Raw genomic sequence first — 24744 nt, forward strand, 5'->3', positions numbered from 1 at the left:
TTACTTCAGGAGGTGATGGATCTTTGAAATGTATTCACTGATTCTCATTGATGATCATACAAAAATACTGTGATATGTGGTAGTGAGCTGTTTAGTAATGGCCCATATTGAACGCTGTGAAGCCAAGAAATGATCAATGTTATAACCTGAACAAACTGGGGTAGTGTTGTCATGATACTGAAATGTCATACCTGATTTCGATACTAAGGAAAAGACTGACTGATCCCATAATGATAATATTTTAAAAAACACAATTAAATCTTAGTACTTTCTTTTATGTTATGTGTTATATCTATGTAACAGAGGTGGGACCAAGTCTTTGTTTTGCAAGTCTCAAGTAAGTCTCAAGAGTATATAAGAGCTGTAGAAATGTTAATTTTGCCTTTTTAAATGTCTTGACAAGATCTTAGTGTGAATCATTATGGTCAAAATAGAAAGAATTAAGATTTAAAAGTCTGAGTCAAGTCCCAAGTCACTGACCTTCAAGTCCAAGTGGAGTCCCAAGTCTTAGTTAATCAAGTCAAGTCTCAAGTCCTAAAAATAGTGACTCAAGTCTGATACAGCTCAAGATCATTCTAAAGCTATTCAGGGAAGGTTCATTTCTGTCCTGTAATTAAGACTTTTTTTGATACTTGCTCAAATCTGTATCACAATTAATAACTCTAATAACATTCCTGAAAATATTTGGTATCCCAGCCATGTGTTTTAGCAAAATTGAATGTGGCTTTGAATTCTACTAGGATGGTTAAGTCATGCTGTGAAGTCATATGTAATAGTCTAAAAAAAAAAAAAAAATCACCTATGTTATAAAATCATATTGCAAATTGTGCTGCATCATCCTATATGATTAGCATCCCTGAACCTGTCACTTCCTGGTTTTTGCTCATTTCATTTGGACTATTTAGCGACTACCACGCCAACATATTTCTTATCTTTTAGCTCACAAAGGCAACAGGTGCAGGCTGAAGATGTGAATCCTCCAAAATGAATCTCCAATTACATCCAATTCTCCCGACCCCACCTCGCAATGAAAAGACTGCGTGGATGGCAATTAAAAAAGAGAGTTAGAGCTGTTTTCCAATTGGCTGCCGAGTGAATGAGGGGGGATGGTTATGGGGTAGATGCTGTTTTTTGACAGGCAATCTCCCAAACATATATAGTTATCAATCAGGGCTGTGTATAGGAGCTCTGACATGAATGCGTAATTACAGCGCAGATATGAGAATAGTGTTTAGCTCAAAGTGGTGCCCCGTGTGAAGAGGCTGATCAATTAACTATTCATGCCTCATCAAGGTGCTTGTTTTCGGGCAGTGAGCGATGGCGGCTGGGTGCGGAAGCTGGGAGAGGAGGGAGGAGGGGGAGGAGCTACATATATGCTAATAGGATTTTTGGTATAAACTTTCAAACAATGCTGCTGTACATGATCGAGTTGAGTTCAATTACAGGTCTAACACAAAATTGACTCGTGAGCTTTAAGCTATGTTATGATGTTGTTATCTCATCAAAAACACACCTGGAGTTGTGTTTTGTGCCACACATGCTTGAGTAACCCTTTATTATTAGTCTGTCTACATCACCAAAGCTCAAAATGTTCTGTTCCACCTTGTGATGTCATGAAATGGTTGTTTTCAAGTTAACAGCTCCTTTTACCTTTAGTTCAGTAGAGGCTGGCAAGAGCTGAAATCATCCACATGATTCTAGTGAAGGCGTATGGAGTTTAAAAACACAGATATTTTTTAACATCTGTGAACAAGAAAGTATTGCTGGTGCACTGTTAGCATGCTAGTTGTTTGTTTACTCAGTCGTGGACATTTTGTTTTAAATCCCAGATAAATCAATTGTATTATTTTTGCAAAAATGAAAAGTTTATTTGTTAACTTTATTATAACTTAGCAGAAATGTACGGACCTTTCAAATCTTAATATAGGTCTCACTCACAGCAGTCAGAGAAGTATTGGACTCTGTATCAGCCCAAAAATCCATATTGGACAACCCTAGTATTAAGTATGCTGAATGTCAGTCTAATGACAGGCTGATTCCTAATCTTATAAAAGACAAAAAGATAAATAACTACACTAACTAGCTAATTTCAGGATTTTCTTTGCCACAGAATTCTATATATCTTAATTAATATATTTATATATAGATAAAAACACTGAATGAGAGGGTGAATCCAAACTTTTGACTGGTAGTGTAAGTATTTGATGAGGTGACACCAGTATAAAATCTCACTTTAAAAGTCACTTTTGCATAATACGTGTCCTTTAAGCTTCAATATCCTTCCCAGACAAAAACCTACTTATTCATACATTTCTAAAGCAGCTTTCCGCCCACCCACACAGACAAACATCACATCTCCCCGGGTTACAAATCAGGTGTGTCCAATGCCTAATTTCAACTGTTCTCCGCTTCGCACACCCAGACTTTACCATAGCAAACTCACCCACCCCTCTGGCTGGAGAGAGGAGGAGAGGGAGGAATTCTCTGTCTCATTTATCATGCCTTATATCTGCGCTGACCCATGTATATCAAAGACGTGACCCCCGCCGTTACCTTGGAAACCAGACTGGCTCTGTAGGCGGCCAGGGCTTTCAGGTACTCCTTCTTAGCAGCCTCTGTTTTCCTTTTGTAGCTCTGTGAGGGGAGAAAACATAACAACTTTAGACAGTGAAACCAAGTCCACATACACAGATTTTAAAGAGAAGGGGAGAGGCAGGGGCGATCTAATAGACTCAGGTAACACAGGGTATGATACAAGACAATAGACTGAGTTTATGTTCTTGAATTTTAAGATGTCATGATGGAGGGTTGGGGTCTAAACTCTATGGGAGGTTTACTGTATTTGAAAGAAATATACAAATTGAAATATCACAAATGCTGAAACGTATTATTTGCTAAAAATTGGCTCCACAAAGTTGCAATTTTACAGTTATGGCTCAAAGTTATTTCGCTCGATAACGATCTCGTCTTTGGAGTTGAAGAATGGACCCATTATTGAAGCCCTAAAAATCATTTAACTTTTGTGCATTTGTGTTTATAGAGAAGATGTTGAATTGTGTTTATTTGGTTTAACGTGGACAAATTACAAAGAAATTACACATCCATAAACAAGGTAAACAAACGTCAAATGTTACTTCAAGCAGATTTCGAGCAGACTAATGATCACAAGTATACATGTATTCAGTACACTTAATTGTTATCATCAAAACTTTATTACATTAGCTCTTAGTCTAGAGTTAAAAACGGAATAACAATTTGACAGTTAAACAAGAGATTTCACCAGAGAATTTTCACCGGCCCTCCAGATCCATGCTGTAACTAACTATAAGCAAATGTTATCATATGTTGTGATTTATTTATGCGGATTTAGGGTCATATGGTCCCTAAACAAAGGATGGAACAGAAAATTAAAATGCACTTAAAAATACTTAATCTGAATGAATGGAATTAATTTATCTATTAATTTTGTTTCAGCCTTATCCTAAAAGATTTTATCATATCAAATTTTGTCATTGCCTCTTGTTTTCTTTTCTATGTCAAGTATACATTTGTTGTCTGTCACCATTATTGTACATGCACTCTCACTTTCTGTTGAAATGTATAGTGATTCTCATAATAATAGTTCAGATTTTTTAGATTAGATTGAATTGGATTGATTTTGTTTGTTTTCACATAAATACAAACTTGTCACATATAAAAAACAATATGCATTTTTAACCCAAATTCCTATTTATTAACTAATATTGCTCCCTATTTTGACAGTCACCACAGCGAACAAGCCAGTAAGGCATATTTTAACACCAGATGCCCTTCCAGGAGTGGATAATGGTTGATTTGTCCCACTCACAAACACAACAAATGTCTGCGCTTGGATGAGATTCAAACTTTTGACCATCCAATTTGAAGACGGATGCTTAAAAGACTGCACTATTCAGCTGAAGATGTTTAATTTTGTCATTTGATTTGTAAAAGCAAAGGAAAAACAAATAAAGTAAACATCAAACAGCTCTTAAGAAAATTACTTATTAAACATTTTAATACGCTTGCTTCTCGTGCACTCCGACAGCTGCCCAGGCCCACAGATTGTCCATCAGAAAAGTTACACAGTACACCTTTAACCCTTGTTCACTTTGTTTCTAGCTGCACACACGTATTAGTCCACTTGCTTATCTCTTAATCAAAGCTCTTCTGTGCAAACCACTCAAATCGAAAAATAAAAAGTGTGTTTTTAGAGCCAATTTCAAGCTTTCTGAGTGAACCAAAAATAAGGCAATACGGCACTGAATTGGAGTTAATGCCCCAATGTGTCACTCAATAGACTTTTCTAACCGCTGTTGCAATGTGAAACAGATAAATAAAACTACCAAAAGACTACTATTGTGGCTTAGATCTCACTATCTTGAAATAGCATTGGATTCTGACTTGTGTTAGTGCAGGATAGTAATTTGGGCTACTGTTTTATTTTTGTTTTTGTTTTGTTTTGTTTTTGTTTTGTTTTTTCCTCACGAGCCAAATACTCATGTTACTGTAAATGCGTAGAAGAGATTTTTTTTATATATTTAATTTTTTTATTCATATTAGTTACAGTTAAAGACTAAATCCAAAGTTGTCACTGCATCAGCTTTTCTGATTGGTCAGATCTCAAAGAATATCCTGTCTACTGCAGTTTAAAACAACTTTAGCTGTTTAATCAATCAAGCTTTGTGTTGTAGTGTAACTACTGATGAATACTTTGAGTAGTATCTTGTGCTTTATACTTTCACTCAAATATGTATTATGTAACATCTGCCATCTGCTTGTTTCCATGGAGATGTTATTGCTTTGGCAAAAAGGTCCCACAGTATGGCATTGATCTATTTTGCCAAATATTAAATCACATTCAATAAGTACATTTTACAAGTGAGGATGTCTATCCACAGATCTGAGATATAACTTGCCCTGATAGTGTCTCTTGCTTGTCTCCAAAGTTTAATGCCATACTGTGGAACATTCCAAGTGAAGCCATAACACCTTCATGCAAGGAGACAAGATGATAACGCCCCTTCATCTAGAAAGATTACATACTACACCTCTGAAGGTCCTATATTGCGCAAAAATTGGCTCTTGTGAACTTTAAAGGGACAGTTTGGAATTTTGGACATAGGACCTCATTTCCTAGTGAGCCAAGTGAGGGAGACGTGTGGAGACACTTTTTAAAATATTCCATCCAATCCTTGTATTTGCAGAGGTCGCTGAGGCTAGGCTAGCGCATGTCAATGGCCATAGTTAGCCTGTCACAAAAAACAGTCTTGCCCACTCGCCAGAAAACACCCGAAGCATATTTATTATTACACCAGCCTGTCGATGTGTAAATGTGTGTTGATAGAATAATTTTAGAAGTAAAACCAACCTTGCATTTGAAGGATTTATGTCTGAGCAGCAGCAGCAAGTTGTAATTCCTGATAAAAAAAAAACTTGGCAGCGGCGGACTGATATCACCTAGCACCTATCTTACCGGCAAAGTAAAATTTTGCTGCTGCTGAGAAAATAGTCCCTCAACATTCGACGATTCATGCAATGCAAGGTTAGTTTTGTTTCAAACATTATTCTATCAACACAGACATTCACATCGACAGTCTGGCATATTAACATATTTGCTTCAGGTGTTTTGTGGAGTGGGTAAGGGTTTTTTTAGTTGCAGACTAATAACTATGGCCATTGACATGCACCAGCCTAGCACCAGTGACCTCTACAAATACAAGGACCGGTTGGAATATTTTAAAAAGTGTCTCCACATGTCTCCCGACACTCTAACTAACTTGAAATGAGGCCCTATGTCCAAAATTCCGGACTGTCCCTTTAAGCCATGTTATAATGTTGTTGCCTGTTCTTTGTTTACATCTCCAAAGCTCAAAATGCTCTGTGAAGGTGTACAAAGTTTAAAAACACAGTGGAGCACTTTCTGTATTACCACATGATATCACAAGGTGGAACAGAGATGCAGGATCTGTGTGTTAAACATGTGTGAATGAAACAAAACACAACTCTGGGTATGGTTATAACATCAGAAAATAACACAATATAGGCCCTTTCAGTACAAATTTTCTCAATTTTACTTATGATTGAGTACATTTATGAACGGTACTTTTACTTGAGTACACATTTGCAGTACTCTTCCACCTCTGGTCCTTTCTTTAAATAGAGCAGGTCTGCGGTGTATCTGCATTAAGCATTCACACAGAGTCTGGCAGAGTGGACACATCCAGTGGTAAACAAACAGAGACAGAAACACTAAACACAGTGAGAGGTGCAATCTCCTGCTCAAACACACCATGTGGATCCTTTCAGACATGTGGACAAGGCTGAGGCTATTTTAGCAACTGTTTTAGATCTACACAAGGGTACAGCATTATCTGATTATGAGTAAGATTTTTCAGCTTCGGATTTTATGAAACAGGCCTATTCAGAATCAGACTTTTAGCAATTTTATAGCTGTCTCCCCTTCTCATTTCCCGTCTCAAACTTGCATTTGGAGTGATTTGTGCATGTTTAAGCAATCATTTAATCATTGCCATATTGAAGATTGACTCCTGTTTTCATATATCGACTGCTCTGTACTTACTTCAGTCTCCAATTAATTTTAAAAAAAATCAGTGATACACGTAATATTTGGTCACATCACATAAATAAAAATGAAATCTAAAAAAAATAAAAATAAAATCTGATTCTCGCTAGTGTGTCCTGCAGCTATCCATTAGTGAACCACAAAACTATGAAAATTGCTACTACTGCAATTTAAACTGTTATAGACGATTAGCAGACTATTTCTACTTTTACTGGAACATACGATTCAAGAACTGTGACTATTACTAATTCTACCACTGATACTTCTACTACTACTACTATTACTGCTGCTACTACTACATTTGAGAGCACTAACCACTTTGTCTTGTCAGTATAGTTGATTCAAAAAAAAAAAAAAAAAAAAAAAAAAAAAGAGAAGTTAAGTAATAAAAAGCAAAGGTACATTAGTTACTAGAAGAACTACATTTAAAAATTTTGTTGACACATTGTAAAGGTTGTCATCTATCTGACATTGTTTTTAATCAAAATTTAGTTATTAATTTAAGGTTAGGTATATTTTTGTAAGGAAAGTAAGTACATTTTTTATTTATATATTACTTTTCACAGACATTTTGTCACAAATATGCTTTACAGAGCATTATTCATTCACTCCATACCCAGTGGTGGTAAACTACACAGCTGCCCTGGGGCAGACTGACTGAAATGCGGCTGCCATGCCAATCGGCGCCATTGATCCCTCCGAAAACCACCATCACGCATACTCCACTTTCAGACTCTCAATGTGGTTGAAGTGCCTTGCCTAAGGACACAACAACAGTTTTTGCGGCTGGGGCCCCCTGTGGCACCTGATTTTGGAGTGGTCTCCCACCTAAATACTAGCCAGGTCCAACTTTAGCTTCTGAAATCTGACGGGATCAGGCTTTGACAAGCCTGCAGGTTGGGTATTTTTACATAACAAATAAAATACAAAAATAATTAAAATAATTAAAATACAATTTATTTGAACAAAGCTCTTTCTGCTCTCTGCGAATGTTCTGTGCCTGTGTGTGACTAGTGACAACTGCACACACACTCTCCAGCTAAAATATTGATAGAGCTTTGACTAGCTCTGTAATGAACTCAACTACTCCCAGCAGCTTTTAATTTGAAATGAATTTAACACGCCTAATGATTTGTGCAACCACTGATACTTTGAAATAAGTGAGCGTGCCTAAGGATGTCTAATTACTCCAAAGTGAGTGGTTTCATTAAGACTCAGGTCAGTGTGAATGGAAAACACCAGGAGAGTGAGTGGCCTGAGGTGTCCCGCCTGGATCGCTCCTCTAATTGGGCCTAAATGAAATGTTCTTGTTTGATAAGCGCTTAATTACAGGAGACAATAGCTACACGCGCCACCGCTAACACTAATACTGAGCAGAGTGATTAGCCCCGCCACCAACCCTACACACTCAGAGGAGAGAGAGGAAGAGAGGGGTGAAGTCAAGAGAGAAAGAAGGAGGAAGAGAGAACAGGGAGTTGAGAGGAGGAGAGAGAAGGGGGAAGTTGAGAGAGAGAAGAGGGAGAAAGAGGAGGAGAGAGAGGGAGAAGTCAAGAGATAGTGGAGGGAGAGAGAGAAAAGAAGGAAAGAGAGGGAGGAGAGAGACATCAAGAGAGACAAGATGGATACAAGAGACGGGGAGAGAGGAAGGACAAGACAGACAGGAGGGAGAGCAGGGAGAGAGAAAGGAGAAGAGATAGGGGAGGAGGGAGAGAGAGAGAGAGAGAGATGTTCCAGAGCAGATTGGAGTTCTATAGATCACTGTTTCCCAAAGACTGGGTCTTGACCCTCAGGTGGGTAGCAAGAGATTTTTTTTGGGTCACCTTATCACAAACCGCATGCAAGTCTTCAATATACAGTTCTGATACAGAGAGCGAGTGAGTCAGCGAATCCTGCCCTAAACGAGTGCTCTTGCAGCTAAAGTTGAGAAATGCTTGCTTGTTTGTCCAAAAAGAAGGGTGACAAATCAGGAAAGATCAGTACACTTCAAAATTTTCTGTTTTTCATTGTTTAAAACTTGAGTAATACTAATTGTTCATAGAGATATGATCACTCAGTCAACAATAAAATATCCTCATTAATGTTCAATAATGGTCAAATTCACCTTTATTTTTTGATTTACGAATAATGTCTATTGACTTGGGTCGCGAAGGTTTGTGACTTTTAAAATATGAGTCTCCAGAAAAAAGGTTTGGGAAACACTGCAATATGAACCAACAAGCGTTCCACGTTTCCCTCACAGTTTCCCTCACAGTCCCTAGCTCCTCTGAAGGATCCTGAGGTGTTCCCAGACCAGACCAGCAACCGGAGCAGCAGCTCTACTCCGAGCTCCACCCACACTCCTGACAGGTTGACCCAGCACACTGAAGGATGGGTCAAATACTGAGAATAAATCCTCCTATGGGGACCTTAACATGCATCTCATTCATATAGGAGCATAACTGAAATGTAACTAGTAAGCTTTCATGGCAAATGTAGTATGCAAAGTCTTATTTCCAAATTCAGTGTAACAATAGTCTTTTCTATACATTACATTTCCACCATAACACAACAACACACTAAACAACCACCCTGTATTCACCTCTATTATCCGTGCTCCTCTTGTGATTTAAAACTGCAGCAAAACTGAAAATTGATCTTAATCCTAAAAAAACTAAATCAAGACAAATGTTCTTTAGCGTTTCTAGGTCAACTTTAATATGTAGTCACCTTGAAGAATAACAGCCCAAATAACACAGTGATCTCACATAGAAAGAGCCGGTCTTTGGGGATTTGAGAGACGAGCAGTTTGGAAGAAGAAAAACATCTTAATAACACAACAATATACACATAGTTACTCACTTACTTAACTCAGCCTAAATATGCAGGATTTATGTGTTCCTCTCCTCAAACTGTCCTGGATCAATAAAGTCTCTCTCTCTCGCTCTATGTCTTTCTTTCTATAACGCAGGGTGTAATAAACCTAACACTCTATTCGGACTAACTAGATACAAGAAAGGTACTGAGTAAGCAATATATTTAAAGGCCCTATATTGCGCAAAATTGATTCTTGTGAGCTTAATGTTGTTACCTCCTCAAAAACATACCTGGAGCTGTGTTTTGTTTCATTCGTGCACGTTTGAGTAACCCTGCATTATAAGACTAAGTGCATCCCTAAATCTTAAAATGTTCTGATCCACCTTGTGATGTCACGAAGCTGTATTTTTCAAGTTACCGTTTGCCTTTTGTTCAGTAGAAATGGGCAATTCCAGGAATGAATTCATCCAAATGATTCTAGTGAAGGTGTATGAGTTTAAAAACACAGTGGAGCACTCTCAAATGGAGCAAATTTCTTTCCATTTGAGAGAAGAACTCAGCCTAAATATGCAGGATTTGCATGTTGAACATGTGAATGAAACAAAACAACTCCAGGTATGTTTGTACTGAGGAAACACAATATAACATAGATCAGAAAATAGTGTAATATGGGCCCTTTAACTATACTGACTTGACTATTTATTCTAATACATTTTGGGTACAACTTTGTAAATGTTTTGTTTGGTTGCGTATTGTAAAAGTGTGATTGATGACTGGGTTGTTTTGTTGATGGAGCTGCTCGGTGAGAATAAATGAAGTAATCATGTGTTATTGAGCAATACATGAATCCATAACAACATCATTAGCTCTGTTAATTACGGACCTTCGGAGGTGACATGTCTGATTAAACACGCCATCGCACAAACAAATCTAAAAATTAACCGCACAAATACCCTGTGAATATTTGTGCATGTGCCTCTTTTGTTGTTTATCAAAGCAGGTAACAAAGCAAAGAACACATTTAAAGGTCCTATATTACACAAAATGGATTCTTGTGAGCTTTTGCCTGTATTAGAATGTTGTTACGTCCTCAGAAACATAACCAGTTTTGTGTTTTGTTTCATTCACACATGTTTGAGTAATCCTTTATTTACTAGTCTGTCTACATCCCCAAAGTACAAAATACTCTGCTCCAACTTGTGATGTCATGTAGTGGTAGTTTTCAAGTTAATAGCAACATTTTACATTTTGTTAGCGTTAGAGTAGAGATTGGCAATTCCAGGGATGGGATTATACTAATGCTTTTTGTGAAGGTGTGTGGAGTTTAAAACACAATGGAGCACTTTCTGTATTACCACACGACATCACAAGGTGGGACAGAGTGCTTTCTGTTTGAGAGAAAAACCTAAACCTCGGCCTGATTCATCAGCCAGTTTCACTTCATGGAAAGTGTCTGACCTCGCAGCATTAGGATTCGTTCGCTCGATGGTAGGTGGGTACTTTTATTTATTTAACCAATTGCTACTTTTGATCGTGATGTATGTAATACACTGCTCACGGGGCTAACTGATATATTAAGTTTTTCTCAAATCCTCTAGGAAGAAGGGCGATAACGTCTTTCCCCTTGATAAAATTCACCAAACATTCTTTTTGTTCTGGCTTTAAATCCTCGATCTCGGGAAACACACAATGTATGGCTCTTTGCTGATTGGCTGGTGCTCGGACTTGCACTTCCCGGGTTCTTGCAAACCATCTAGTGTATTCTGATTCCTGACCTAGTCGCAAACAAACACACAAACAAAACACAACTCCAGGTCCCACTTTGCCCTGACGAAGACCATCTTGCTGGTCAAAACTCGTTGGCGTCCCTTCATGCAATAAAGGACTTTTAATATATTCAGTCGGAGTGCCTCGGGTTTTGTACCTTGCCCACTTTTACATTTTCCAGTAAAGGCAACTTTCTGTTTAAAGACTACTGTTGTAACCCCCATAGAGCACCTGCACTGCTATTTTTTATCTCTTTTATGACCCAGTGAAGCACCCTACCTCTTTTCTTCATCTGACAACTGGGTATGTTTGTGATGAGGAAACAACATTATAATTTAGATCCAAAAATAGCATAATATGGGCCCTTTAAAGCTGCTTCATAAATTCGCAGTGAATAAATAGGACGCTTGGTAAGTGACGAACAAGGACAGCTGAAAATGAACTACTGCATCTGATTTTTAACTTTTTAAGATGGTAAAAACAGGTACAAATTTAAAGGTGCACTATGTAACTTTTTAGTTGGGGGTTCGTCACCTTCTTGTTTCTATGGAGATGTCATTGCTCTGATTTGAATGTTCCACAATATGACATTAAACAGCTCTACCTTACATATATTCAATTACAGGTAGTTTTATTGCTCAAAAATACCTAGAAAAATGAGAAAAGGCATTCTGAATATGAGCAGGATTGCCTCTTCACAGATCTGACCTGTAACTTCATCTGGTTTCGTCTCCATGATGACAGAAAGTTGTAATGCCATACTGTGAAACATTTCAGACAAAGCAATAGCATCTCCTTGAAGACAAGCATCTGACCGACCCGCTACCAGAAAAAGTTAAACAATGCTCCTTTAAAAGAACCAAACTGAACAGAAAACAAGAACCCGCGACATAAAGGGTTACAATGACACAAACAATAACATTTCAGGAGCAGATGTCCTTGAGGCTAAACCAAGGACGACGCGCCAATTGCTAATCTTGTATTCCCGGCATGATCAAATCACCAGGCAACACGTATAAATAAAAGGACAGGAAATGAGGAATCCACATTCGGGGGTGTCAGGGACCAAATGAAGATTCATGGGGAAGAGCTACTGGAGAAGACGACAAAAATTAACTGCAAATAAAAGGCTGCGCGGGGCTCCGAAGTCAGGCCAATGTAGTCGGTTTGGTGGGAGAAAAATACACATGCACGTACACACCCAGATGAGATGACCAGAGGAGAATGGGCGGTACTTTATCATGTAGACAGGGGCTTTTATTTGACACCCAATAGGCGAGCGTCGCACTGGAGAGGCTAAAATATGAGTCTGCGCATGGCCATCAGACTGTCTCGTTTTCCCATCCATTTCACACTATCATTTGTAAGCTCCAATGTAAAAACTTTGGAGAGTGAAAGATGGAAATGAGGTACAAAGTGTTGAATATGGACAGGGATTCAATTGGGGTTTGGGAAAGTAAATTCTGAAAGTTTTATATATTGGTGTATCAATAAAGCAAATCAAAATGCAGTAATGTGATATTGTGGAATAAAATGATAACATTAGATCTATAATTGAATTTACTTAGGCCAGTTTACTCCTAACTTTTTAAAGAGGGGGTATTACACTTGGAGTACTATGGAGTATTAAAAAGCTACTATTGTTTCGAAAATGCTACATTCCCCAAAAACATATATAAACATGCTTTAATAAGTTTCGGTTTTATGTTTGACGTTCTGAGTCCAACAACCTTTGCTCTTCACGCTAAGTCACCTCTCCTTCAGGGCGCTATCACACCACAATCAGGTGGTTTCACTTTCACTATCTGACCTCACAGCGTTAGAATTTGTTCGCTCGACGGTAGGCTGGTACTTTTTTTTATTTATCCAATCGCTGCTATTTGGCCGTGACGTATGTAATGCGCTGCTAAAGGGGCTAACCGGTATATTAAACTTTTCCCAAATCTTGTAGGAAGAAGGGCAATAACATCTTTACCCTTGATAAAATTCACCAAACATTCTCTTTATTCCTGACTTTAAATCCTCGATCTCGGGAATCGTTGCCAAAACAGAATGTATGGTTCTTTGCTGATTGGCCAGTGCTCGAACTCGGACTTTTTTGCAAACCATCTAGTGTATTCTGTTTCCTGACCTAGTCACAGGAGAGAAATGAAATTGAGCGGAAGCACTAGGTGGCACCAACCTGGCTACAATCAGTGTGTATCCCACTAATAAAACTACAGCACGTCACATGAGGTTTGTGAAGTTGTAGTGTAAGGTTTTGTATCATGCTTTTGTATATTTATAGAAAATATTATGGTGACATCTAGAACTTAGAACAATATTATAACACGGTAGAAAGCGCCAAAAAAAAGTTAATTTTGCTTAATGCCACCTTTTTAATACACCTCTGAATAGATTCTATACTGTTTTTTATCACTAACTTGAAATGTGCTGTGAATATTTGTGCAATATTTTGTCAGTGAACCAAATTCACACTTATATTGTATTGTATATTGTATAAAATAAACACATTTCACCTTAAATCACACTTTCATGCAGACTGAACTCTCGATATGTGGTTTTGAAGTGAGTCTAAAACTGTTGGTCATGCTATTAGAAGGGGTTTCATGTGGCTTGAACATGGTATTAATAACCAGCACCCAGGGGTGATAGACGGATTGATTTTTGTGAAATTCTGTAGGATTATTGACCTGTAGATATCTGAAAAGGATCAGGATTCTAGGTTAAGTTCAGCGTTAAAGGAGAATATGTGCATGGCCTCACAATGTGGTTGGAAAAAACAGAAAGTAGAGTGTGTGATTATGTGAATGCATTTGTGGGCATATGGTTGGGATTTATGTAACAGTACAACAGTGTATCTGATTTAGGACGTTTCACATGTCATTCCCTTATGCCAGATTTCCAAGAATCAGATCATCCAAAGAATCTCTCTGTAAAAAATAGGAAACCATATTCCCCAGCAATGTATAGTCTTTACAAGAACTCTAACTCTATTAGTTATATTTTTAAGGCCAAAGTTGCATAGTGTTGTATTCAGATTCCTCTTGAAAGGTTATCTAAGGACATAATGTGACTTATTTTACTTAAAGGTTGTCTGAAATGTTTCACAGTATGGCATTAAACCATTCCATCACCATGGAGACCAAACCGGATCAAGTTACTGGTCAGATCTGTGGAGAGGCACAGTCAGAATGCCTGTTTTTCTTTTTTCTTTCTTTTTTTTTTGAGCAATAAAACCACCTGTAACTGAATAAATACAATGTAGATCTGTTTAATGTCATATTGTGGAACATTTGAAGCAGAGTAAGAACATATCCATAGAAACAAGAAGTTGACGGACCACCAACCAAAAAGATTTAGTGCGCATTAAGGTAAATGTAAACTAATTTTTCTTTTCATCAATGGAAAAGGCAGTCGGTGAAGGTACTGATAGATCAATTGCAATTCTGTGGCTCAGTCCTTGTTTACTTGGCCTATGTCATCAGAGGTATAATACTCCCTACAACAGAAAAATTGCCAGACTGGATTAGACTGGAATGGACAATATTATCACAATGTTTTAAATGTTTTTGTTTCTGGGTCCTGTACTGATGCAAAACAAACTTTGTCTGCGTTAGAACTACAGCCTCTTACTTTGTTTAATTCCACAATATAATGTCACTTGCACATTTCAGATTCTCATCCATAGATTCCCTTTTCTAACTGATGACTATAAGTGACCATAGGCTGACCTGTTTCTGCTCCTCTCCCAGTCCGTCCCACATGGAGGCCACGATCTTGGACACGTCTCCGAAGGTGGCGTTGGGGTTCTGACCCTTAATGGCCGCCTGAGTGTCTCTGAAGAACAGGGCGTAAGCGGAAACTGGCTTGGTGGGCTCGTTTGGATCCTTCTTCTTCTTCTTTTTCTGTGGTTTGGGCTTGGGCTTCAGCATGTCCGAAGACGGCCTCTTCTCACCCGTTAACTGAAACACAAAAAACAAGATATTTTAATAATGCTGAAAACAGGATTGCGTTGTGTGCAGATGTGGTTGATGGAAGTATTTTCTGGGCAAAAGTACACAATGGTTAGGTTTGGTGTATCAATTCTGAACACTACAATCAATGAGTGTCCCACTTTGAGATATAGGCCATTTATATCAGGGGTCACCAAACTTTTTTCTCTGGGGACCACATTATCGTTCCTGACTGTGATGGGGGTGGGGTCGGCCGCATAACAGAATTGTATGACCCTGATGACGCAGATTATATTCTTTGAAAACCTCCACAGTTTCTTTACATATCAGACAAGGTCCTTGCACTGAACAAAAAAATGATCGGTCGCCCACTGCTCTTTGAAAACTCTGCAATCTGCAATTTTTCGTACTTTAACACTCACCATTTTGTTGTCCTTAACTACACTACAGAACTCTGCATGTGTGTTGAGGTCACTGTTTGATCTCGAGCTTGTCAGGTGATGAAATGGTGATGAAATGTACATGTAAATACATGTAAATACATCATATGATTATATAAATATAAATATACATACTTCATTTAAAAAATAAAATAAATAAATTGCCAAATAGTAATTAAAAAAATAGGCCATGTCAACTTTTGAGGATTTCCTCCTAGGGCCAGTTCAAGTGGCAGAGGAGCCGGGGGCCAGTCAAAGGGGCATGGAGGGCCGAAGTCAGCCCACGGGCCTTAGTTTGATGACCTCTGATTTATATCAACAAAAACTATGAGCCTGTGAGATTTTGTAGCTGTGGGTGCGGCATGCAGTTTGGGGGGTTTGATATAGAAGATAGACACAATCTCTAACAATACTACAAAATATCTTTCTTTTAGTGTAATTAATGTATACAGAAATCACAAATATAATCCTAGACTAATTAGATTTCTTAAGTTGCTCTGATCAACATCAATTTAATGGCAGTTATTGTTAATGCATCAAGAGCCTTTTTTTCTTTTTTCTTTTTATTTTAGCCTTTGTTTCATTCACATATGTTTAACACATAAACCCTGCATATTTAGGCTGAGAAGGACTCAGCCTAAATAAATAAAGTCCTCTCAAACAGATAACACTCTGTTCCACCTTGTGATGTCATGTAATACAGGAAGTGCTCCACTGTGTATTTAAAGTCCATGCATTTTTACTGGAATAATTTGGATGATTTTAGCCCTGGAATTTCCCGTCTCTACTAAACAAAGATAGGTACTGTAGCTATTAACTTGAAAACTACCACTATATGACATCACAAGGTGGAACAGAGCATTTTGAGCTTCAGAGATGTAGTCAGACTAATAATGCAGGATTACTCTAGCGTGTGAGTGAAACAAAATACAACTCCAAGTATGTTTTTGATGAGATAAAAACTTTATAACATTGCTTAAATCTCTCAAATGTCAATTTTGCATATTATAGGAACTTTAACATTTTTTCACAAATTTACCCTCTTGACACAACATTTTTCAAATTCAGTTTTCTTAGCTGTTCGGCAAGTCATAAACTGTGACTTTTCATGCCGTCGGCGGGTGAGAGAAATGTAAAAATCGCCTGCTGTATCTGCCCTGGTTTTGATGTGCCTCTGAATGAATTGGAGAGAGCAAATGGAATTACTTACTGATAGAAAGATGGTAATCATTTTTATCCACTCGCACTGAGAGACGAATCCGCAATGTACTTTTAGCTAGCGGGTTTTTCTCAGCTAAAGGATGCTGTGTGTATGCTTTATTATTATGAGCTAACATTAACGGACAGAGTGAAAAATATTGTGGCGCTGACAGATTCAATTATACATTCATTGGGCTGATAAAATACACAGCGTCGCCACGGTGACACTGGTCCAGGGGCCATTTATCACTGCAGATTTACATTTAGTGCCTGAGTATAAACAAGTGTTCTTTGTGTATGTGAATATATGGTGTGTATAAGTAAAAAGAAGAGTGTGTAAGGTCATATCTATATAGTTTTATAATGGGAAAGCAGTGATAGATGGAATTGTTGTTAGTATTATCCACTCAAAGGCGACTATAATCGATTATTATAGTTCACAATTGACATTCAAACAAATCAACTCAGTCTCTCATTTATGAAGTATATTTTTCTTACTAGTCTTTATATGACTTGAGTGCAAATTCTTCAAGCCCCATTAGAAAATGCAAGAAATAAATGTACAGCTGGATTGTCTATTCACACCATAGCAGCTGCAGAACAACTATTATGTAAACTATTATACTAGAAACTATTGTAGCAGTATTCAAACTATTCACAATAACAGTTAATAATAATGATAATGTATTACTTTAATGTATTCAAGCACCCATGTGGTGATTATTTAAAGATGCACTGTTCAACTTTTCTGGCTACATACTTGTCTCCATGGAGATGTTATTTCTTTGCCTGGAATGTTCCAAAGCATGACTTTAAAAACATCCATCCAGCATTTATTCATTACAGGTGTTTCTATTGCTCAAAAATACAATCGCCCCTTCTGTGAATTGTAATGTAGTGTAGTGCTTGAATCTGCTTGTCTCAATTGTGATAGATAGGATTAATCTATAACAGGTGCAAGGCCTTTTTAGACCTGGTTTAAACCTGGTTTTAGTCCTGATTTTAGTCTTAGTTTAGTCCTGGTTTTAGTTCCGGTTTAGAGTTGCGACCCGTGCTGTGCACGGGAGGAGGTGCAATCCACACAGTGTACGCGAGAAGACACGGTCCACACAACGTACAGGAACAGGCGTGATCCAAGCGACGTACGGGAAGAGGCGAGGTCCATGCGGTGTATACAAGGCAAAAAAGGTGACGCTCCAAATAATGAGTAGGTTGTCAGAATGGTGGCATAATTTTACAGCTAATACACGCACACATAATTACCGATATCAATACTGCTGCAGATGTGAACATACGCAAACCGTTATTTTTTCTTTGTGTGTTGCGCCTCCCCAGTGGCTCTTTGGTGCCCCACAGGGGTGTGCCTCACCTATTGAAAATCTCTGAGTTATAATGTCTAGACAAAGCAATAACATTTCCATGGAGACATCAGGTGCTGGACCCTCCACTAGAAATGTTACGCAGTGCACCTTTAATCACTAAGTGTGGAAGCCAGTTGCATCTTTTGCCCATCTGACCAACAACATTCACTCACACATCACATTGCCTTGCCTAATAGCACAACTATAAGCATACATGTTACCAAAATTCATATTCTGAATAAACATTTCTATATTATATTCGAGTACAGTTATACTCTTTCATTTAGGGGTATATTGACAATAGTTCATTTCTAAAAATTCAAAGACTATATCACCGTAATTTATCACATAATTTTATATTCAAAATGGTGAGGAAAACAAACACTGCATTTGTGGTAAGTACTTGTATGACATTTTCCTTCTCTAATTAGAGATATACAAACACAAACAAAAACTAAAACCTGTTTTAATCCCATGGTGCCTTTTTACAGTAATATAAAGCAACTCTACAAGTATTCACAAAACAGTACTCTGATCAGACCATGTACTGAAATACATTCTTCCCAACACTGACTATACCGAAGACAGCAAAATCATGACTAGAGACTATATACCAGAACTTATATAAACTACAAAAAAAACCTCAAATGGCAAAAGCATACAAGAGCGGTGTTACAGTTATAAAACCACAGACTTCGGACAACTTTAGACAAAATGTATCATTAATCTTAGTAATAGAATCTCATGCCAAATCTAATCTCACCACTGCCACCATCCACTCCTTATGAGCTGAGATATATTTTTATTATTATTACTTCATTTCTATATTAATTTTACTTGTACATACACATTTATATAATTATGCCTTATCTGACTTTTTGCTACTTATTTACAATTTATTATTACCATTTCTCTATTGTCATTATAATATATTGTGACGTGTGAGCTACTGTGTCCAAATAATTTCCCTCATGTATCTATAAGGTTTATCTAAGTCTAAGTCTAAGTTTAAGTCTAAATCTAAATCTAAATCTAATCTATTCTCCTCTACAGACACACATCTCCAGCAGCAGCAGCAGGCCGACCAGCCGTACCTTGGCGTGAGGATCAGTCTCCTCTTCCTGATTGGAGCTGGAGGGGGAGGGCGTGGCCGATTTGCTCCCAGGAGGAGAGGGGGAGCCCACTTGAGGCTTTAGCTGGGACAGGGTGCTCATGGGGTGGGGCAGTATCGGAGCGGAGCGGTTTAGCATTGGGTGCCTACGTTCATAATGGGTGGCCTCTGGGTGCTGTTGGTGCAGAGCCATCTCCTGCATCTGCGTGAGAGAAGAACAGCAGCTTTACTACCAGCTCCAGAACCACTTTAGAATAACTACACTTTAATTAGCATTAATAAAGCATGAGCAAAGATGAACAGAGTCAGGCTTAGACACTTTTAAGGTGTGAATAAGTTACTAAGCCTGACTCATTCTTAAAGGGCCCATATTACGCTCATTTCTCATGTTATAACGTTGTTTCCTCATCGCAAACGTACCTGGAAATTATTTATTTATTTTTTTTCACACATGTTTAACACACAGACTCTGCACATTTAAGATGAGTTCTTGTCTCAAGCAGAAAACACTGTGTTCCGCCTTGTGATGTCATGTGGTAATACAGGGAAATTTTTAAGTTACATACATCTTCACTAGAATCATTTGGATAATTTCAGCCCTGGAATTTTCGATTGCTACTGAACTGAAAGTAAAAAGGTAGCTGTTTACTTGAAAATAACAGCTACATGACATCACAAGGTGGAACAGAACATTTTCAGCTTTGGAGTTTCAGGCCGACTACTAATAAAGATTTAGTCAAATGTGTGAATGAAACAAAACGCCGCTCCAGGTATGCTTTTGATGAAGTAACAACATTCTAACATGGCGTAAAGCAAGAGTTAATTTGCGTAATATAGAACCTTTGATAAACTGTTCATGCCTTAAAAAGACAATTAAAAGTGTAGATCTTATAAAGTGTTTCTCCTGCTCCTCCATGCACACAAATAACATGGGCCAATGATGGAGATGACAGTTTAGATCAGAGGTGGGTAGTATTCAGATTCTTTTACCATCCTACTTTTGTTTCTCTTCCGATGAGAAAATAACCAAGCTTTTTGTTGACAAGATTTCATATTTGCTTGGTGAAATAGTATCTGTGGTAAATATTTATCTTAGTTTTAAGTGGGATTGTGTTCTCAAAATTAATTCCTAAACCATCAATATATACAGTTCTATACAAAATGCAGTTTGGACATTCATCTATGACTCTAACTACAGCATAAATTAAACAAACTTTGGCTTTTGCTTACAATACATTTGCTTAAGAGCTATGGATTGGAATTACCTCTACATATACAATCATATCTGCAGTATACACGATGTCCAACCAGGAAGTAAACTGATAATATTTTACCAAATTGACCGTACTAGGCAGAAGCACAGTATTGTCCTTCAGAGCTTCATTCAACCTTTTTTTTTTTTTTTTTTTTAATTGTGTAAATTGGTTGAACTTGCTTGAACTGTTGCTCATGACTTTTGGGCACACTTGCTTTGTAAATCCAATGTTAAAGCAAATTGATGCAAAAATTATCAAACTGGAGTTGAGACTGAAAACAAAAAATCCAAAATATAAAAAATGACATTTTAGTAAAATTCTAATAAATGAGTTTCAACATTCTCTAGTGGTGTGATGCTAACTGTATTCATGCTCTGACTGAAGCTTCGTTAAACTTTAATAATGTTATTTTAGCATAATCTGACCATAAAGAACTGCCTTAGCTGGAACTATAACGTGAGCTGATTTTTGCTGTTAAAATGTGTTGTTTAAATCAATTTTGTATCCAGTCCACATTTTTACCTATCCAGGCTAGTGCCACCTAGTGCCTCTGCTCAATTTCATTTCTCTCCAGCGACTAGGTCAGGAATCGAAATTCACTAGAGTTGGTTTGCAAGAACCTCGAAGTGCAAGTTCGGGCACCAGCCAAATCAGCAAAGAGCCATATATTCTGTGTTGGCAATGATTCTCGAGATCGAGGATTTAAAGCCGGAACAAAGAGAATGTTTGCTGAATTTTATCAAGGGGAAAAACGTTATTGCCCTTCTTCCTATGGGATTTGGGAAAAGCTTAATATACCAGTTAGCCCCGTTAGTGGCGCATTACATACGTCATGACCAAATAGCAGCAGTGATTAGTTAAATAAAAATAGTACCCGCCTACACTCGAGCAAATGAATCCTAATGCTGCGAGGTCAGGCGGTTTCCACGAAGTGAAACCGGCTGATGAATCAGGCTACATTTTACCAACACAAAGTCTCCAAAGTGCTGCACAGAGTAGGCACAATATAAATTAATGCATTAAATAAAATAAAACATAAAAAATAAATAAACAAGTCAATAAAAACATTTAAAAAATACTAAAATCAGCAAATAAAATTGATAAAACACATTCAGAAAAAAAAAAAAAATTCTGTAAAAGTGTGTTTTTAAATGAGACTTTTCTTTATGTGAGGGGGGAGGGCGTTCCAAAGATCCATTTTGTAGTTTTTCTTAAGTTTTCAGACCGTCTTAAACGTTTTTGACACTGTTGCCAATGCATGCCTTCTGTTGCGATGGTACATCCTAAACATTGCACCATAGAGATACATGTAGAACCCCCTAGCGTGACACCACCGCAAAGTATTAATATAAAAAAAATAACAGTAGTGCTCACAGCTGGAAAACCGACTTCACTTCCAAACCATCAGACTCGCTTTAGCAACACCATTAGCAGATATTTAATAATCACCACATCAAACGCTATTTCCTGCGATTCACCAGGACAGAACACAAGCTCGCTTTTAATGCCGACACAAATGGGAATGTTTGGCAATTTACAGATCAGAAAATGATGAACCCGCATTTGTAAGCTTCATGCAACATTTATGAGTTAAATAATACATTAAAACATTAGCGGCGTGCTAAAAAGATCAAATTGAAAGCAGGCCTGAGCGTATGAAGTCTTGATAAAAACAAGTTGGGGTTGCGTCGATGAAGTCTCGCCCTCTCTAATCGTAATTGGTCCCAGTAGATTGCGAGAAATGAAAAACGCACGCCAGCTTTGAAATTGAACTAATACGCACATGACACTGGATTCAATGTTCGGAAGCAAAAGGAAAAGGAAAGGCAGTTGTGAACAAAGATTTTTTTTTTTTCCTTTTGTATTTTATTTTATTTTTTATTTATTTTTTCGCATTCCAAATAACCCAGCTCCCACATCCCTCTCATCCTCTTCGCATAATCTGCAACTTCTAAACATTAAAATACAAATATGCCTGGAAAATGGCAAAATATGTGGAAAAGGAGAGAGCGAGAGAGAAAGAGAGAGAAAAGGAAACAGAGAGAATGAAAGAAAGAGAAGAGGAAGAGAGAGAAATAAAAAAAAAAGTGAGACAGAGAGACACAGAGAAAGAAATACAGACAGGGAGAGAAGGAGATACAGAGAAAGAGAGAGACAAAGAAAAAAGAAACAGAGCAAAGGGGGAGAGAGAGAAAAGGAGAGAGTAAGAAACAAAGGAACAGAAAGACAGATTGAAAGAAAGAGAAAGAGAGAAATTAAGAAAGTGAGACAGAGAGAGACACAGAAAGAAAAACAGAGAAGACATAGAGAAAGAGAGAGAGAGAAAGAGAGCAAGAGAATGAAAGAAAGAATGAGAGAGAGAGAAATAAAGAGAGACAGAGAGAGATACAGAGAAAGACAAACAGAGAGGGAAACAAGGAGATACAGAGAAAGAGAGAGAAAGAGCGAGAGAAAGATGGAGAGGCACAGAAAGGAAAGAGAGAGCAAAAACGGCACAGAAAAAGAGAGAGACAAGGAAAGAAGAAAAAGAGCAAAGGGGGACAGAGCGAGAGAGAGAGAAATAAAGAAAAAGAGACAGAGAGAGACACAAAGAAAAACAGAGGGAGAGAAAGAGAGAGAGAGAGAGAGAGAGAAGGAGAGAAGGAGAGAGACAGAATAGACAGAATGAAAGAAAGAATGATAAGAATGGTAAAGAGAGAGAGAAATAAAGAAAGTGAGACAAAGATAGACACAGAAAGAAAACAGAGAGGGAGAGAAGGAGACATAGAGAAAGAGAGCAAGAGAGAGACAGAACAGACAGAATGAAAGAAAGAACGGGAGAGAGAGAGAAATAAAGAAAGTGAGACAGAGAAACAATCACAACACACACAAGAGAGAGAGAGAGAGAAGGAGACAGAGAAAGAGCGAAAGAGAGAAGGAGAGAGAGAGAGAGCAAAAAAGATACAAGAAAGAGAGGGGGAAATAAAAACAGAAAGAGAAAGAAAGAGAGACAGAGAAGGAAGGACAGAGCAAAAGAGACACAAAGAGAGAGAGAGAGACAAAGAAAGAAGAAAAAGAGCAAAGGGGAGAGAGCGAGAGAGACAGAGAGAAAGAGAGCAAGAGAACGAAAGAAAGGAAGGAAGAGAGAGAGAGAGAAATAAAGAAAGCGAAATAGAGAGAGAGACACAGAGAAAGAAAGACAGAGAGGGAGAGATGGAGACATAGAGAAAGAGAGAGAGACATAGAGAAAGAGAGATGGAGCAAAAGAGAAAGAGAAAGAAAGAGAGACAGAGAAGGAAGGAGAGAGCAAGAGAGACAGAGAAAGAAAGAGTGAGAGATGGAGACATAGAGAAAGAGAGAGGGAGACAGTGATATGGAGAAAGAAAGACAAACAGAAGGAAGGAGAGAGCAAGAGAGACACAGAGAAATAGAGAAGGAGAGAAAGAGACAGAAAAAGAAAGTGGTAAAGAGAGACAGAAAAAAGGAGAAAAAGAAATAGAAATCCATTAATTTTCCATTTTTCATAGGCGCTTGCTCTTTAAGGGTCCTCAAACCAAGACGCATTGAAAAAGTAATTAATCAAACGTGAATGGCCTATCATAGCTGTAGCAGGCATGTCGTCATAGCAACCGCCTCTCGGCAATAATGTCACCCTTTAATCTGCTCCACACCATGTTTAATATAAGATGTTTCACGGGCCCGCTGGCGTCATCCGCGAATATATTTGAGTTTAAGACCAATTTTCGGAGCATTTTGTTGAGAATGAGGCAGGTCAAGGGGTGGTTCTTGTTGACATATGAGTCACGACGGTTAAATATCGGTATAATAACAAAGAAATACTGTAATTACATAAAAGGCAAAGAATACAATAACACGCGTTGTTATGGAAGTTGATATGAAATTAGTTTAAAGCATTAGTCACTAGTTTTCCCATTATGTCATTGGTTTTAGATGTAACTGTGGAGCTGTGTTTTGATTGGTCCCTGTCAGTTCTGTTTCATGCAGTTTGGATATAATAATGTGATGTTAGGCCGAGTAAAAATATAGTTGCGTAAGGCTTATATAATGAGTTATGAAAAAATGTAATATGATGAAGCTCGCTTTGGCAAAGGGCTGACAAATACAGTTTTACTCAAGGAAGACTTTGAAAAATGAAAAAAAAAAGACCACTGTGGCTCTCGAATATGTGAAGAAACAGCATTATTTTAATACATTTTGGAAAATATTAGAAAGACAGTTTAGAATTGCCAATTGATGCTGTGCAGCTGATGTCATCT

General features: G+C 37.8%; 1 protein-coding gene across 4 annotated transcripts in view; it reads right to left on the reverse strand.

Moving 5' to 3' along the window:
* tox2 (TOX high mobility group box family member 2) overlaps positions 1-24744 on the reverse strand; it is a 256805-nt gene that overhangs the window by 6957 nt on the left and 225104 nt on the right. For 3 of the 4 annotated variants that reach the window (XM_055160671.1, XM_055160672.1, XM_020939762.2), the window contains 3 exons: positions 19216-19434; positions 14899-15129; positions 2554-2634 (listed from right to left, as the gene is read on the reverse strand). In XM_055160671.1, the coding sequence (XP_055016646.1) occupies positions 2554-2634; positions 14899-15129; positions 19216-19434 (531 nt within the window). The remainder of the gene's footprint in view (positions 1-2553; positions 2635-14898; positions 15130-19215; positions 19435-24744) is intronic. The other variant, XM_055160673.1, reaches the window with a different exon arrangement.

This window comes from Boleophthalmus pectinirostris, unplaced genomic scaffold, assembly GCF_026225935.1.
Source record: "Boleophthalmus pectinirostris isolate CB_2022bp ecotype Guang Dong unplaced genomic scaffold, ASM2622593v1 HiC_scaffold_3, whole genome shotgun sequence".
NCBI classification, from domain to species: Eukaryota; Metazoa; Chordata; class Actinopteri; order Gobiiformes; family Gobiidae; genus Boleophthalmus; species Boleophthalmus pectinirostris.